The 13,898-nt window shown below is 36.4% G+C and overlaps 1 protein-coding gene and 1 pseudogene across 3 annotated transcripts in view; both read left to right on the top strand.

Annotated features, from left to right (window-relative positions):
• SPAG6 (sperm associated antigen 6) overlaps positions 1-12,719 on the top strand; it is a 66,875-nt gene extending 54,156 nt beyond the window's left edge. Inside the window, exons 9-11 of one of the 3 annotated variants that reach the window (XM_038529826.1) lie at positions 3,637-3,753; positions 7,893-8,038; positions 11,721-12,719. In XM_038529826.1, coding sequence (XP_038385754.1) covers positions 3,637-3,753; positions 7,893-8,038; positions 11,721-11,790 — 333 coding nt within the window. In that variant the 3' untranslated portion in view covers positions 11,791-12,719. The remainder of the gene's footprint in view (positions 1-3,636; positions 3,754-7,892; positions 8,039-11,720) is intronic. The other 2 variants (XM_038529827.1, XM_038529828.1) reach the window with 2 other exon arrangements.
• Positions 1,844-3,348, top strand: LOC111091324 (annotated as a pseudogene).
• Positions 12,720-13,898: the final 1,179 nt, after the last annotated feature.

Here is a 13,898-nt window from a genome sequence, read left to right as displayed (position 1 = left end):
GGCCGTTATCTCATACCATACATTAAATCAACTAAAAATGGGTCAGAGATCTAAATATAAGAGTTAAGACTACAAAACTCTTAGAAGAAAATACAGAAATCTTTGAAACCTTGGATTAGACATTAATTTCTTAGAAATGACAAAGCACAAGTGATAAACAAAAGTATTCATAAGTTGGATTTCATCAAAATTAAAAGCTCATATGCTTTAAAAGACATCATTAAAATAAAAAGACAAGCCACAGACTTGAAAAAATTATTTGCAAATAACATATTCAAGAAAGGACTTATATTCAAAACATATAAAGAGCTCCTACAACTCAATAGTATGAAGATGAATAGTCCAATTAAACAGTGGGCAAAAGATTTAAATAAGCATTTCACCAACAAATAATCAGTGCATGAAAAAATATTCAACATCTTTAGTCACTAGGGAAATGCAAATCAAAACCATAATGAGATACAATATCACACCCACAAGAATGGCTACAATTAGGAAGACAGTAACAAGTGTTGATCATCATATGGAGAATCTTGAACATTTTTACATTACTGGTAGAAATGTAAAATATTGCAGTCAGGCTGAAAACCAGTTTGGTAGTTTCTCAAAACAGTAGACATAAATTTACCATCATCACCCAACAGCTTCACTCCTAGGTATCTTCCCAAGAGAAATGAAAACATCTGTCTACACAAAGACTTGTATATGAATCTCAAAAGCAGCATTATTCATAATCACCAAAAGTGGAAACAACCCAAATGTCTATCAGCTGGTGAATGGATAAATAAAATGTGACAAATCTGTATGATGGAATATATTCTCTGACAATGAAAGGCTCGAAGCACTGACACATCCTATAACATAGATGAACCCCCAAAACATTATACTTAGTGAAAGAAGCCAGACTCAAGAGTTCACATATTGTATGATTCCACCTACTTGAATTGTCCAGAAAAGTAAAATTTATAGAGACAGAAAGTGGGTTGGTAATTGTCCAGGGCTGGTAGGGGAGTGGCTACTAATGGAATGAGGTTCTTTACTGGAATGATGAAGATGTTCTAAAATTAGGTTGTGATGATGGTTGCACAACTCTGTAAATTCACTAAAAGTCCATTGAACAGTGTGCTTAAAATGAGTGAATTTATAGTATCTAAATTATATCTCAATAAGGTTATTAAAAAATCTTAAGCTCAGAAATTGACAAGTAAATAAAATCTTAATTAACTACTATACTAATATTTCTTTCACGTTGGGAAATATAACTGATTATTAATCGCGACATACATTCCTATCTAGAAGTACCTAGAGTCATAGGTATATTTCTTGACAAAGGATAGTAAAGCTCAGTGAATTTTGAGGATCATTAGACTCTTTTCTAGAGTTCTTAATTAATAAATTGACAGTACATCACCATGGCACAGTGGATGTGATCTGTGCTATGCAATTAGTAGACCTTATCATCAACAGCAGTTAAGTTAAATTTGTTGACCTGCTAAGGTCACCATAATCCTAAAATGGCTCACAAAGATATAACTAGATATGTTGGGGATTGAGAGTTTAATTCAAACTTAGGTTATACTACTTGTGGAAGAAAGTCAGGCGGCATTTCTTAAATTCCTTGTTTCATTTAGTTTATGAACAATGTTTGAGGACAAATGTGTCAAGAGGTAAGTACTGCTTAGCTTGGGTCTCTAGGAAACCATGAAGCCTTTAGGGATAACACAAATGTGATGGAAGTTTTTCCTGAATCCATTTGCCAGTTGTAAAATTAATGATGTGAAAATCAAACTGCTCCTTGAAAAACAAAAGCAGCTCTTTTCCGGCTACTGCGGCACAAGCTACCATGAGCAGCAAAGTGTCCCGCGACACCCTGTATGAGGCGGTGCGGGGGGTCCTGAACGGGAACCAGCACAAGTGCCGGAAGTTTCTGGAGACCGTGGAGCTGCAGATCAGCCTGAAGAACTATGACTCTCAGAAGGACTAACGCTTCTCGGGCACCATCAGGCTTAAGTCCACCCCCTGCCCCAAGTTCTCCATGTGTGTTTGGGGGACCAGCAGCACTGTGATGGGGCCAAGGCAGTGGATATTCCCCACATGGACACTGAGGCGCTGAAGAAACTCAACAAGAATAATAAACTAGTCAAGAAGTATGATGCCTTTTTGGCTCCAGAATCTCTGATCAAGCAGATCCCACGAATCCTGGATCCAGGCCTGAATAAAGCTGGCTGAATAAAGCAAGTTCCCTTCCTTGCTGACCCACCATGAGAACATGGTGGCCAAAATGATGAAGTGAAGTCTGCCATCAAATTCCAGATGAAGAAGGTGCTATGTCTGGCAGTGGCTGTTGGCCACGTGAAGATGACAGGCGATGAGCTCGTGCACAACATCCACTGAGCTGTCAATTTCCTAGTGTCCTCGCTCAAGAAGAATTGGATCAATGTCCGGACTTTATGCATCAAGAGCACCATGGGCAAGCCCCAGCACCCTTACTAAGACAGTTTAATAAATCCTAGTGCTACCGTTAAAAAAAAAAAGAAAGAAAAACAAAAGCAAAAATAAAACCAAAAAAATCCCCAAATCCTCCTTGACATTTCAAAAAGCACTGCTAACTATTCAATAGCAAGATCCCAGAAGACCAGGTAGGCTAAGGCCTGAGAGAGATTCAGAGAATCTGAGTGATCAGAGGAAAGAATGCACTGACGCACAAAACCACATACAAGCCGGTGTGGAATTCCAGTGGAAAATCCACAGACAAATCCAAGCGTGAAGCCTTCCGAAGTGAAGAGGGCAGGCTTTATTTAATACAACGATCACGACCAGCTGTGGCCTGTTGTTCTGCTTGTGGGGGCTGCGCTCCCTGTTGCTGACGGAGCTTTCCTATACGCTCAAGTAGACCTCTGCTCTTTTCTACCTGTGGATGGGGTGGTTTCTCCCCATGAGCTACCACAGCGTTATCTGCGAATGTTCACTGCATCATGCATATGATAGAATCTTCCTGACTATATACCTATAAGCCATGAGACCTTTTAAAGAATGTTTGATAATGACTTTCTACAATAAACTATTTTCTATTTGTTGATTAGGGAGGAGGACCTCTTGGTTATCTCACAGTTTAATATGTACGAATTTTGACACTAATAAAATATAATACATATTAATTTACAGTCTATAGCTTTTTGCTTTTCAATTTTACTTTCCTCATGGGTTATTTTAAGGCATCAGTAATACATTTTAAAATGTAACATGATACAACTGGCAGGATATTCTATGATAAAACCAACGCCCTATAGAAGTTTTTTTGACAACTATCTTTTTTTTTTTTAAGATTTTATTTATTTATTCATAGAGACACACAGAGAGAGATGGGCAGAGGCACAGGCAGAGGGAGAAGCAGGCTCCATGCAGGGAGCCTGACGTGGGACTCGATCCAGGGTCCCCAGGATCAAACCCTGGGCTGCAGGCGGCGCCAAACCGCTGCTCCACGTGGGCTGCCCTTTTGACAACTATCTTAAACAATGAAACTGCAGATTAGACCTGGAAATTCATTTCATTTTCAAATTCTAGGAATATGAGGTATGAATTTTGGTCAAGCTTTGATTACTACTTTGGTCTGTATTTTACTTTGTATTTCAATAGAGTAAAAAAGCCATCAAGAATATCCTACAAAAATGCACCTATCTACCAGCCCTTGAGCCATTTCTGTATGATGCACCTCCCAATATTCTGAAGCATGTGGTTGGACAGTTCAGTAAGGTAAGGCATGCTCTCTTTTCTGGAAGTGAGGGAAGAAAACTTAAATGACTTGTTAACTTTTTTCTGGTGGGTCAATGTCTTCTGAAAGATGGGGGCAGGCTTTACTTTTTAATTCTCACTGACTGTAGTAACAGGAGGGGTAACATAGGTTAATAAAATTAACATAAGTTAATAAAATTCACATATAAATAATTCACATTTCCTTCTTCCTCACTTTCTTCACGGCCTCTGTACTGGCTTTTTCAGTGATCTTGGGGAGTAAATAGTATGCCAATATATAAACACCTCATAATACAGATAATTTATATTGATAGTAATTTAGTAATTATCCTGGTATATGTTGGTCTCACTCATCTGGGAACACTGCAAATATCTTGTAAAGAGAGCAGCCCAGTGGCTCAGCGGTTTAGCGCCGCCTTTGGCCCAGGGCCTGATCCTGGAGACCCAGGATCAAGTCCCACCTCAGGCTCCCTGCATAGAGCCTGCTTCTCCCTCTGCCTGTGTCTCTGCTTGTGTCTCTGCTTGTGTGTGTGTGTGTGTGTGTGTGTGTGTGTGTGTGTTTCTCATGAATAAATAAATTAAAAATATTTTTTAAAAAAGGATCTTGTAAAGAAAACTAAAAAGCTGCCTGAGTCATTTATGACAAAGTCCGTGCAGTTTACTGGAGATGCTTTCAGACAGTCATTTGGAGTTTATTGAATTATTTTATGAACAGTTTTAACAAATATAGCCATCATACTTCTTAGTCATTGCAGATTAAAAGTAGTAAGGTAGAAAGGTCAAGCTGCTAGATGTAGGCTTAGCCAGCAGGATCAACTATTGATAGCAAAGGCTGAGAAAGAATGAGTGGATCTGCACAGCCATCAATGGCCAGGGGGACAACCCTGAGCTATAAAGAACTGGTTAAATTGTGATCAGGAGATTTGATTTAAGAAAATGGGGTCTTTGGAAGTAGCATACCATAGTGGGTTATGAGCTCAGGCTCAGGCTCTGGAGTTAGGGTGTCTGGATTTCCCATTTGCCAGTTGTTATATCTTTAGCAAAGTCTTGATGTCTCTGAACCTCAGTATGGTTAGGAGGGTAATGAGAGTTCCTATTTTATAAGGTCACTGTAAAGATTAAATGAGATGTTATATGTAAACAGGTTTACATATAACAATAGGTAATGGCAATAAACATTAGTTTAATGCCGGGCACATATTAAGCATTCAAACCTCCTCCCCGCACTGAGAAACCCAAAATGTTGCTTTTAAGAAATAAAGCGTAGAAGTGGTTAAGGTTGACTCTTAAAGAATTAATGGAAATGAATGTGAGGGGCACATATTCATGTGAATAGTTAGGTATAACGCTATATAAAGGAGTTAACATTATTTGTATACTATATTTCTACAATGAACAAAAACTATATAGTGTTACAACTTTTATATTAGGCCCTGCAACAGGTCTAGTTTCAGGTACACATCTGAAAGATGCTACTATCTACTAACAGGCTTCAGTTCTGTCTTCCATGATCTCTAACAGCTTGGGTGACCCTCAAGCACCATAGTCACTGGATAGCAGAAGGTTTTACATTGCTGAGGCTGCCTCAGGATATGGTTCTGGGTATTAGACACTTAGGTTCTGTTGTCCCCTTCTAGGAAAATAATCAAACCTTTTCCCCCTTTGGGTACTAGGTAAGAAAGTGATCAGCCAGTTTGATCGACTAAAAGGGGGAGGGAGTAAGTTGCTGAGTGGCTCATCTACGGAGTCATCAGCTCTTGAAAATGAGTAGCTGACATTATTTCTGAAAGTTTTATTTTATGGTCTCATCTTTTAGGCTACCGAGTGAGGTATTCTAGTTTTATTGAACTTACTATGAAAATGAACACTAACCTGAACTGAGTTTAAAATAAGTCATTAGAGTAAACCAGTGGGATTTGTGGAAGTTAGCCAGCCAAGATAAAATAAAGACAGTACCACATATCATATCCTCTTAGAAATGTGCCTTTGGGAATATTTGCTTTGGGCAGAATTTTGTGTTTTCTTAATCTAAGGATACCAGAGCACTAGAAGGAGATGAGAAAGCAAGGCAGAAGGTAAAAAAGACATTAATTTAGTGTGGCTGGGGTCTGAGACAGGAGGTAATGAAAACTCTCCAGGCCAAACAAGATATTTAAAACAGACGTAGCTGTAGGCTATTTCATTTTTTAGAAATACACACTAGTATCATCTTTTTATTTTATTTTATTTTTTTTAGAGCGAGCACAAGTGGACCTGAGCCTAAGGGGGCTGGGGAGGGGCAGAGGGAGAGAGAGAATCTTAGCCAGGCTCTATGCTGAGAGGAGAGCCCCATGCTGGGCTTGATCTCACAACCCTGAGATCATGACCTGAGCCAAAATCAAGAGTTGGAGACTTACTGACTGAGCCCAGGTACTCCACTAGTGTCATCTTTTATTGTCCACTGATGTGTATTATCATTCTGTCAGCAAGATCCTTTTGTAATTTTAAGTATTTGTTAAATGCCTACATGTACCCAGTACTCTGTTAAACACTGGAGGATAGACAAAAAAGAATGAGACAAAGTTCTTCCTCAAGGAACTTTATAACCTACCTGGGAGACCAGACAAAACAATTAGAAAATGCTTCAGTGTGCTGGATTTCATAGTAGACCTTTTTTTTTTTTTTTTTTTTTTAAGAAGGAATAAATGAATGCAGTCTGAAGTATTCAGAGAGGACTTCAATGCAGGAAGTACAAGGGAATACAGCTGGTCGTGTAAGAAAGAGAGAGAATGGAGGGGGAAAGAAAGGGTGTTTCTGTCAGAGAGCATAGCAATGACTACAGAAGGGAGCAGCGATTCCCATAATGCAAACACGCCCTCTCTCCAGGACCTTTCTGGTCTGGCCAGTCATTGTTGTCTTGCATAATTTATTTTTTTTTTTTTATTTTTATTTATTTATGATAGTCACAGAGAGAGAGAGAGAGAGAGAGAGAGAGAGGCAGAGACACAGGCAGAGGGAGAAGCAGGCTCCATGTACCGGGAGCCCGACGTGGGATTCAATCCCGGGTCTCCAGGATCGCGCCCTGGGCCAAGAGCAGGCGCCAAACCGCTGCGCCACCCAGGGATCCCGCATAATTTATTTATTCATCTCCATTGACTCCTTCATCTCAACACATGAACATCCACTGTCAAATCCAGCGACTTTTTAAAGTTTTCATTGGTTGCTTCTCAAAATCTTCTCTTGGATTTGTTGATTCCTTTACTTTTCTGATTTTTCTTGTCTTTGTATCATCTCCTCAATTTTCTTTCTCTGCTTACTCTTTAGTATGTCCATTCATTTGTTAAACATTTGTTGAACATCTTTTAGGCACCAAGCACTAGAGAAATAAATGAATGAGTAAATGAACGAGTGAATATATCATTTGTCTTCAATGGCATTTATTTGTGACAGACATAGCAGCTGATAGTTAAAATATTATGTGGCAAGTGCACTGGCAGTGGTTCAACAGAATGCTACAAGAGAAGAAAAGTCATCTACTTCATCCCGGGATAAGAGGGAAGGAGTGTCCCAAAGAAAGTTTCTTAAAGGAAGGGATACTTGAGCTGAATCTTCAAAGATGAATAAGAGCCAAATAAATGTGGGGAGAAGTGTGAAGAGTGGAAGGGCATTCTGGGAAGAGGAAAGAGCAAAGGCAAAGGCAAGAAATGGCCCTGCATGTATCTGTTGAGCTTACTGAAGTGAAATTTAGCCTACAGACTGGTAGGGGGAAGAAAGCTGGAGAGAGATTTAGGACCCGAGTCACAAAAGGCCCTCTGTGCCTGCTGAAGGAACTTGCCTTTGATTTTGTGGGTAGTGGAGAGACCCTGACAGAGTGTAAGCAGAGGAGGGACGCTGCTTTACTTTTACATATGTGAGTGGATCCCCATTACCTTTGCTCATGTTCATTGCCTTTATTCCATCTCCATAACCTAAAAAGCAAATGTATTTTTTAAAAGGCTACATTTTACTTCTAATCATCAGCAAACTTAGGCTCATTCTGTTACAGATATATAGGACATAAATTCTCTTTTACATTTCCTCAGATATATTATTTCTTTTCACTAATAATATTCCTACTTGGAAAAGAAAAGCTGACATTTTCATGTGCTTAACTTTTCAAGGTACTGCCACATGACAGCAAAGCTCGACGACTTTTTGTAACAAGTGGTGGACTTAAAAAGATTCAAGAGATAAAAGCAGAGCCTGAATCTCTCCTTCAAGAATACATCAACAGTATTAACAACTGTTACCCAGAGGAAATAGTAAGGTGGGAAAAATGGACTTTGAGTAGTTCAAAATTAGAGTTTTTCTGTTTTCAAATCTAGATTTTATATCCACTGTGTTAAAATGTGGTCTTTAAAATACTACATAAGACCAATGTATACCTTTACTTTTCTCTTGATATCTTTTCCCCCCTCAATTTAATAATGTTCTGATTGACACCCACATCTCCAAATCAAACTGGAATGTGATCTGAGACATATCTATACTAATCCAACACTAAAGAGTACCCAAATACAGAGAGTAAGTTAAATTAACAATCTTTAATGTTAAACTGATTTAGAAAGGGCCTACAGATTCTGATTTTCAAAGTTCCCTGCATATTATTTTTCTGCCCTAAGCTCACATTTATATTAGGAGTATTATAAATAGAAAAGAGATGTTGAATGGCAAAAAGAAAGTTACTATCTATATTACTATAAAAAAATAATGTTTGTGATCTGCAGGTGCCTCATCGTAATATAGCAGGAAGTTCTTTTGAAGATTAATTTTTTAAAATAAGGTTGATTTGCAGAGCATTAAACCTAAGCCTCGGTCTTTATAAGCCTAAAGAAGAACTATGCCACTAAACCCAAAAGAAATAAAAGCAAAGTTACCAAGAAAATATAGAATGATTTAAACAACTGAATCTTGAAAAATGCCCATAAAATATTCAGAATTAAAGACCATATTTACCTGTATTTGTCTAATCCTACATTCATTTATTTTCCCTAGTTAATTATTAGAGAATATAAATTACAGAGTTTAAATCTTGTAATTTATATAGGGTATATAAATACTTTTTCCTATTTAATATCAGTGGTCTTTAATATATATAGTAACATTCATTGTAAAAGCATAAAATAATCTTCTTTAATATTAAGGTTTGTTTTCTGTACATATATATTCTTCTAGTAAATTCTTTCCAGAGGTACAGTTCATGCACTTTTGTGAGGTTTATGAGAACTGCTTGACCAAGAGAGTTCTAATAAATTAGCTTTAAAGATATTAATATAGAATAACATATATAAGGAGTAGCATATCATAAATGTATATCTACTGTATAAAAAATATATATAATATACAAAAAAGGTTATATAAAATATGTGTAAAACCAGTAAGTGAAGGAAATATGAAAATCTTTTATTGAGAAAAAAATAAAGTTAATTTGCATACATTCTTCCCTTCAGGAAGAATGCTATTTTATATAAGTTGAAAATAACTTTCAATGTAATTTTCTAACATAATGAAATTATAGAAAAAAATTTAAAAAGCCAAAGGGGCCTAAATGGAATGACCTATCAGAATTAACCGGCAGTGAGGTACTTTCTGGAATAGAAGTCTTCTTTTTACTCCTTTCTAGAATTACTTTACAGAATACTAGGGAAAAATGAAAACTCTGTCACATTAGAATTTAATCTGGTGCTTTGTCAAAATACCATTGTAAAATTTTAGCCTCACACTCTGTGATCTGGGATTTTATTTTAAAAATTGGCTAATTATCATGAAGAATTCTGATTAGCTGACTTTTCATGTTTATTATATTTTTTAAAACATTAGGTTCTATACAATTTAGAAATGTTCTATAGAAATCTTTGAAACATTATCAATGAAAATGGACAAATATAAGCTCGAAATGGTTTTATTTTTGTAATCATATAATTCTCAGGAATTACTTGGTGACTATTTTAGAACTAATTATTCTTTAAAGACAGATTATCAATGAATACATTCTTTCAGCTGTTACTAGCCTAAACATTATTTCATATTGCCTTGCCGTTTTAGTAAACTTTAAAGATCTCAAATAAGGTGGTTGGTGTGATGAGCAGGAAGGGGCTCTGGACTAGAAGGCCTGAGTTCTAATCCTGGCCCATTCCACAGACAGAAGGTATTTTTGGAACTCCTCTGTCTTCTGGATCTCTGCCTAGACTATACTGAAATCAGTATAAAAAACTATTAATGAGCTATTTCATTTTTTATACTAAGTTTTTGAAATCTAGTAGGGATTTTATCATATACAGTTCATTTCAATTCAGATGCTAAACTTTATTAGAAATATTTTATCTGTATTTGAATTCTATAACGTTTACAGTAGATTTACAAGTTGTTCCAAAGACACCTAAAAGTTTCATCTAGGGGCACTTGGGAGGCTGGGTTAAGTGCCCAACTCTTGATTGCAGCTCAGGTTGTGATCTCAGGGTCATGAGGAGCTCTGCATGATCTAGGCATGGAGCCTGCTACAGATTCTCTCTCTCCCTCTTCCTCCCCTCCCTTAAAACCGTTTATGTGTATGGGCATGTGCACACACACTCTCTCTCTCTCTCTCTCTCTCTCTCGGAGGATTAGTTTTTACATTTTTATTACAACTAAATATAAAAATTCAGTTCCTCAGTTACACTAGCCATATTTCTAATGCTCAGCAGTCACATGTAGCTAGTGGCTACTACATGAAATAGCACAATTTCTTAAGTTTTGGTTTTTCTAAATCTACTTCTTACCATTTATAAGAAGTACCTATCTTGTATCTGACCTATTTATCAGGCCTAGGAAGGTGAGGCCTGTTTTAAAATTTGTGACTAACTCAGAGAGAGGAACAGTTTTGACTTCCTCAGTGTAAGAGTACTTGAAAGAGACCCACTGTTGAAGGACATATTTTTCAAGGGTAGGCTGCCTTTCAAGGAGAAACATCTTTTGGGTAACTTTTTATGTATGTGTGTATGTGTCTGCTTAACTATGACTGCCTATAAATACACTATTGAGAAAATACTGTTCTGTTTTGTCCACCTCCACTTGACAAATTGTAGGATAAATTAGTGTAATATAAATTGTGAGTTTTTAAGTCAAGCACAGGTATAGCAAAGTCAAAGCAAATCTTGAACATTAGATTTTATCTGGAAAGAATACCTTAGGAAGTTTAATTATTTTGAGTGTTTTGGAAAACTTCAAATTATGCTTAGATTTTTTTATCTGTTTATTATATTCTAGAATGCCTGCCAAATTTTGACATACTTTTATGTGTATGTAATTTCTTTCCATAGATATGAAGCATCCCATAATGCATTAATCATTATATCTAATACTTCTATACTATATATTTTACAAAATGCTCAAATGATAAATATAAATTTTAGTACTTTAGATTCCCCCCAATCAATGAAAATGACTAGTTTCCTAAGTTTGTATGATGGGATATTTGCAAACCATTTATTAAATAGTTTTTTAATGTGAATTATACTCCCAGAAATTTTTGTTTTTATGGGTGACCAGATCTGATTAAGACATACAGTGAGAATAATCTGTAAGGCAATCAGAATGCAGACATCAATTAGTAATGTCTAACTTATGAAAAAACCTATTAGTTATGATCATTAAAGCAACATCAGTCATTTAACATAATAAAAATAATCTTTGTAATAAAATACTATCACTGGATCCAAATATCTAGTTTTAAAAATGCCCCTTCTGTGCCACTTCATAACCCTTACATGTCTTGCTCTTTATCTAGCACAGTCTTGTAAATTGGTGTTCTCTTCCTTGGTAGTCTCTAACCTTATGCACAAAGCTTAACTATTCAGATATTTGAGGTTTCACTATTAGAATTAATTTAGATAAATATCTTATATTGAATCTTTTGTGCCTACTGTGCTAAATCTTTTTACAAGTATCTAAAAGAAAATTTTCTTTTTCAGATATTATTCCCCTGGATATTCAGACACACTTCTGCAGAGAGTGGACAGCTATCAACCAATTACTAACTAATAAGCAGAGTTCTGTTTTTATACTCTAATTCACAACAGAGTATTTATGAATGACAGTCGTTAAAGCTCTTTCTAAATATTTGAACTAAGTACATTCTAGATTTATTCAGTGTGAAGTACCTTTGGATAATTTTTTCTAAATTTACGTAATACTTTAAGAATTAGTGGCCTGAAAGATGTGGAAATACTGGTCATTTACATAGGATTTGCTCTAAGGGCCAATTTTTAGAAGACACTAAAGGGCATTAAGGCATTTGTTGCTGTTCTGTTACCATCCCACTCCCAGTCTCAAACACTCACACTCCCATCTACATATAGGTGAAAGATGATGTTGAAAACTCTGTTATTTGACCAGTTCCTCCTAGACATAGGCAAGAAAAACTGGCCTTGCAAATTCCTCAGCAGGACATAGCAGGGAAATAGTTGAATAAGGAAACTAATGACAGAACTATAGGGCACCTGAAGAGACTCTGATGCTCTTTACATCAATGCATTCACTAAACACAGGGAAACTCTGGTAACCTGTTGAGTTCTCCTACTAATTTAGGAAGCTGTCCCTCTCCTCTTCATGCCAAATTTTCTAAGCTCTTTTCTCACCTCACTCAAACTGTTCCTTACCTATCATGGGGCTGGAGAGGGAGGAAGTCAATATTAAGCATTATTCCACTACAGACATGCTTCCCATTTCATGGAAAGGTTTCTTCTGAGTCTAGCCTTGCTCATGAATAAACCAGGAAGCAGGCAAATAAAATGGGTCCTCAGCATACCCTGTCTTCACTTCATTTCCCTGAATTTCAAAAGTCACATTTTCAGAGATTTAAGAAATAATTTTTTAAAAATACCACTAAGGTTAGACTTTACATGCATTTTCACTTAGGGGGCTATAAAGGGGTGAGAGGGGGTTTCAATAAAATTTTAAGAAAAACAACATTAGAATTGTCCTTTGCATTTTTCCTGTAGTGTATTTCTGACCTTGGGGAATACATGATTAGGTTTAAGGGTCTTGGTTAGTTGGCTTGTGTGTGTGTGTATGTGTGTGGGTGTGTGTGGGTGTCTGCCTGTCTGACTGTCTGGATTTAGAAGGACATTTCTTACAGTGCTCTTCCCTAGCAGCCTGGAGAGGAGGCAAATGATAACCAGAGAGCCTGCAGGCCACAGTGTTCCCAAACTGGCCAGCTTTCAGATTTCCTTCTTGGATTCCCCGCCCCCCCCCAAAAAAAAAGAACCTACCCATCTATTTTTGGTATCTTCTGGATTCATCTCTGTCATCATTTCCTGACAGTGCATAACTTTGCTGCATCTTTTTAAATTAAATTTCATCATACCCAAGATTGTCCCATTTCTTTTTGCCTTGTATCAGCCTAGGATTACTTGGAATTTGACTTTTAATACCTCTTGGGGTCTACTTTGTTTTCTTGTAGTAATTTCTTTGATTTATTACATAAGAAAATAACTTTCATTTTCAGTTGTGGTAGCTTTCCTTTTTCTCCTTCATGCCTGCCCAGCATCTCTTCTGAACCTTTTAACAATCTGAGAAAATAAAGTTTTCATGTTTCTTCCTTAGTACCATTGTTTTAGAATGGCCATGTTGGTCATGACAAAAATTAGTCTCTCTGGAATGAAACCTCCTCAGCTGTTCTAGGAATCGTGACTTTCCTATTATTACTTCTTGTCTTTGCATGTTACTGTAGTTGAAGATTTCATTTCATCATTTCACACTTAATCAAATACTATTAAAGAAATAAAATGTTTAATATTGTTTGGATGAATACTATAATTTTATCATGAAATTTGGAAAATATATGCTATGAAACATTAATATAACACACTTAAAGCAAAATTAGGCTTGCTTTATTTTTAGAAAAGTTTGTGATGTGACTTTTTTAAAAAAATCTTATCTACTTGTGCTAAAGCAAAATAGTATGTCTTATTGATGGTATTTTCTTTGATATTTTCATCCCTGCTTTGAATTTTGTCAATTCCTATTCTCTAAGCAGACCAACCCTGTCTCACTGCTCTTCTCCCCCCACTGCAGTTTATTTAAAATTCAGCTATCATTAAGATATCTCATTTAGCTTATATGAACAGCACTTTATTTTTAGGATTTCA

This window comes from Canis lupus, chromosome 2 (assembly GCF_011100685.1).
Source record: "Canis lupus familiaris isolate Mischka breed German Shepherd chromosome 2, alternate assembly UU_Cfam_GSD_1.0, whole genome shotgun sequence".
Classification (NCBI taxonomy): domain Eukaryota; kingdom Metazoa; phylum Chordata; class Mammalia; order Carnivora; family Canidae; genus Canis; species Canis lupus.
Note: the sequence above shows the minus strand (reverse complement) of the source record. Positions and strands in the feature narration are given on the sequence as shown.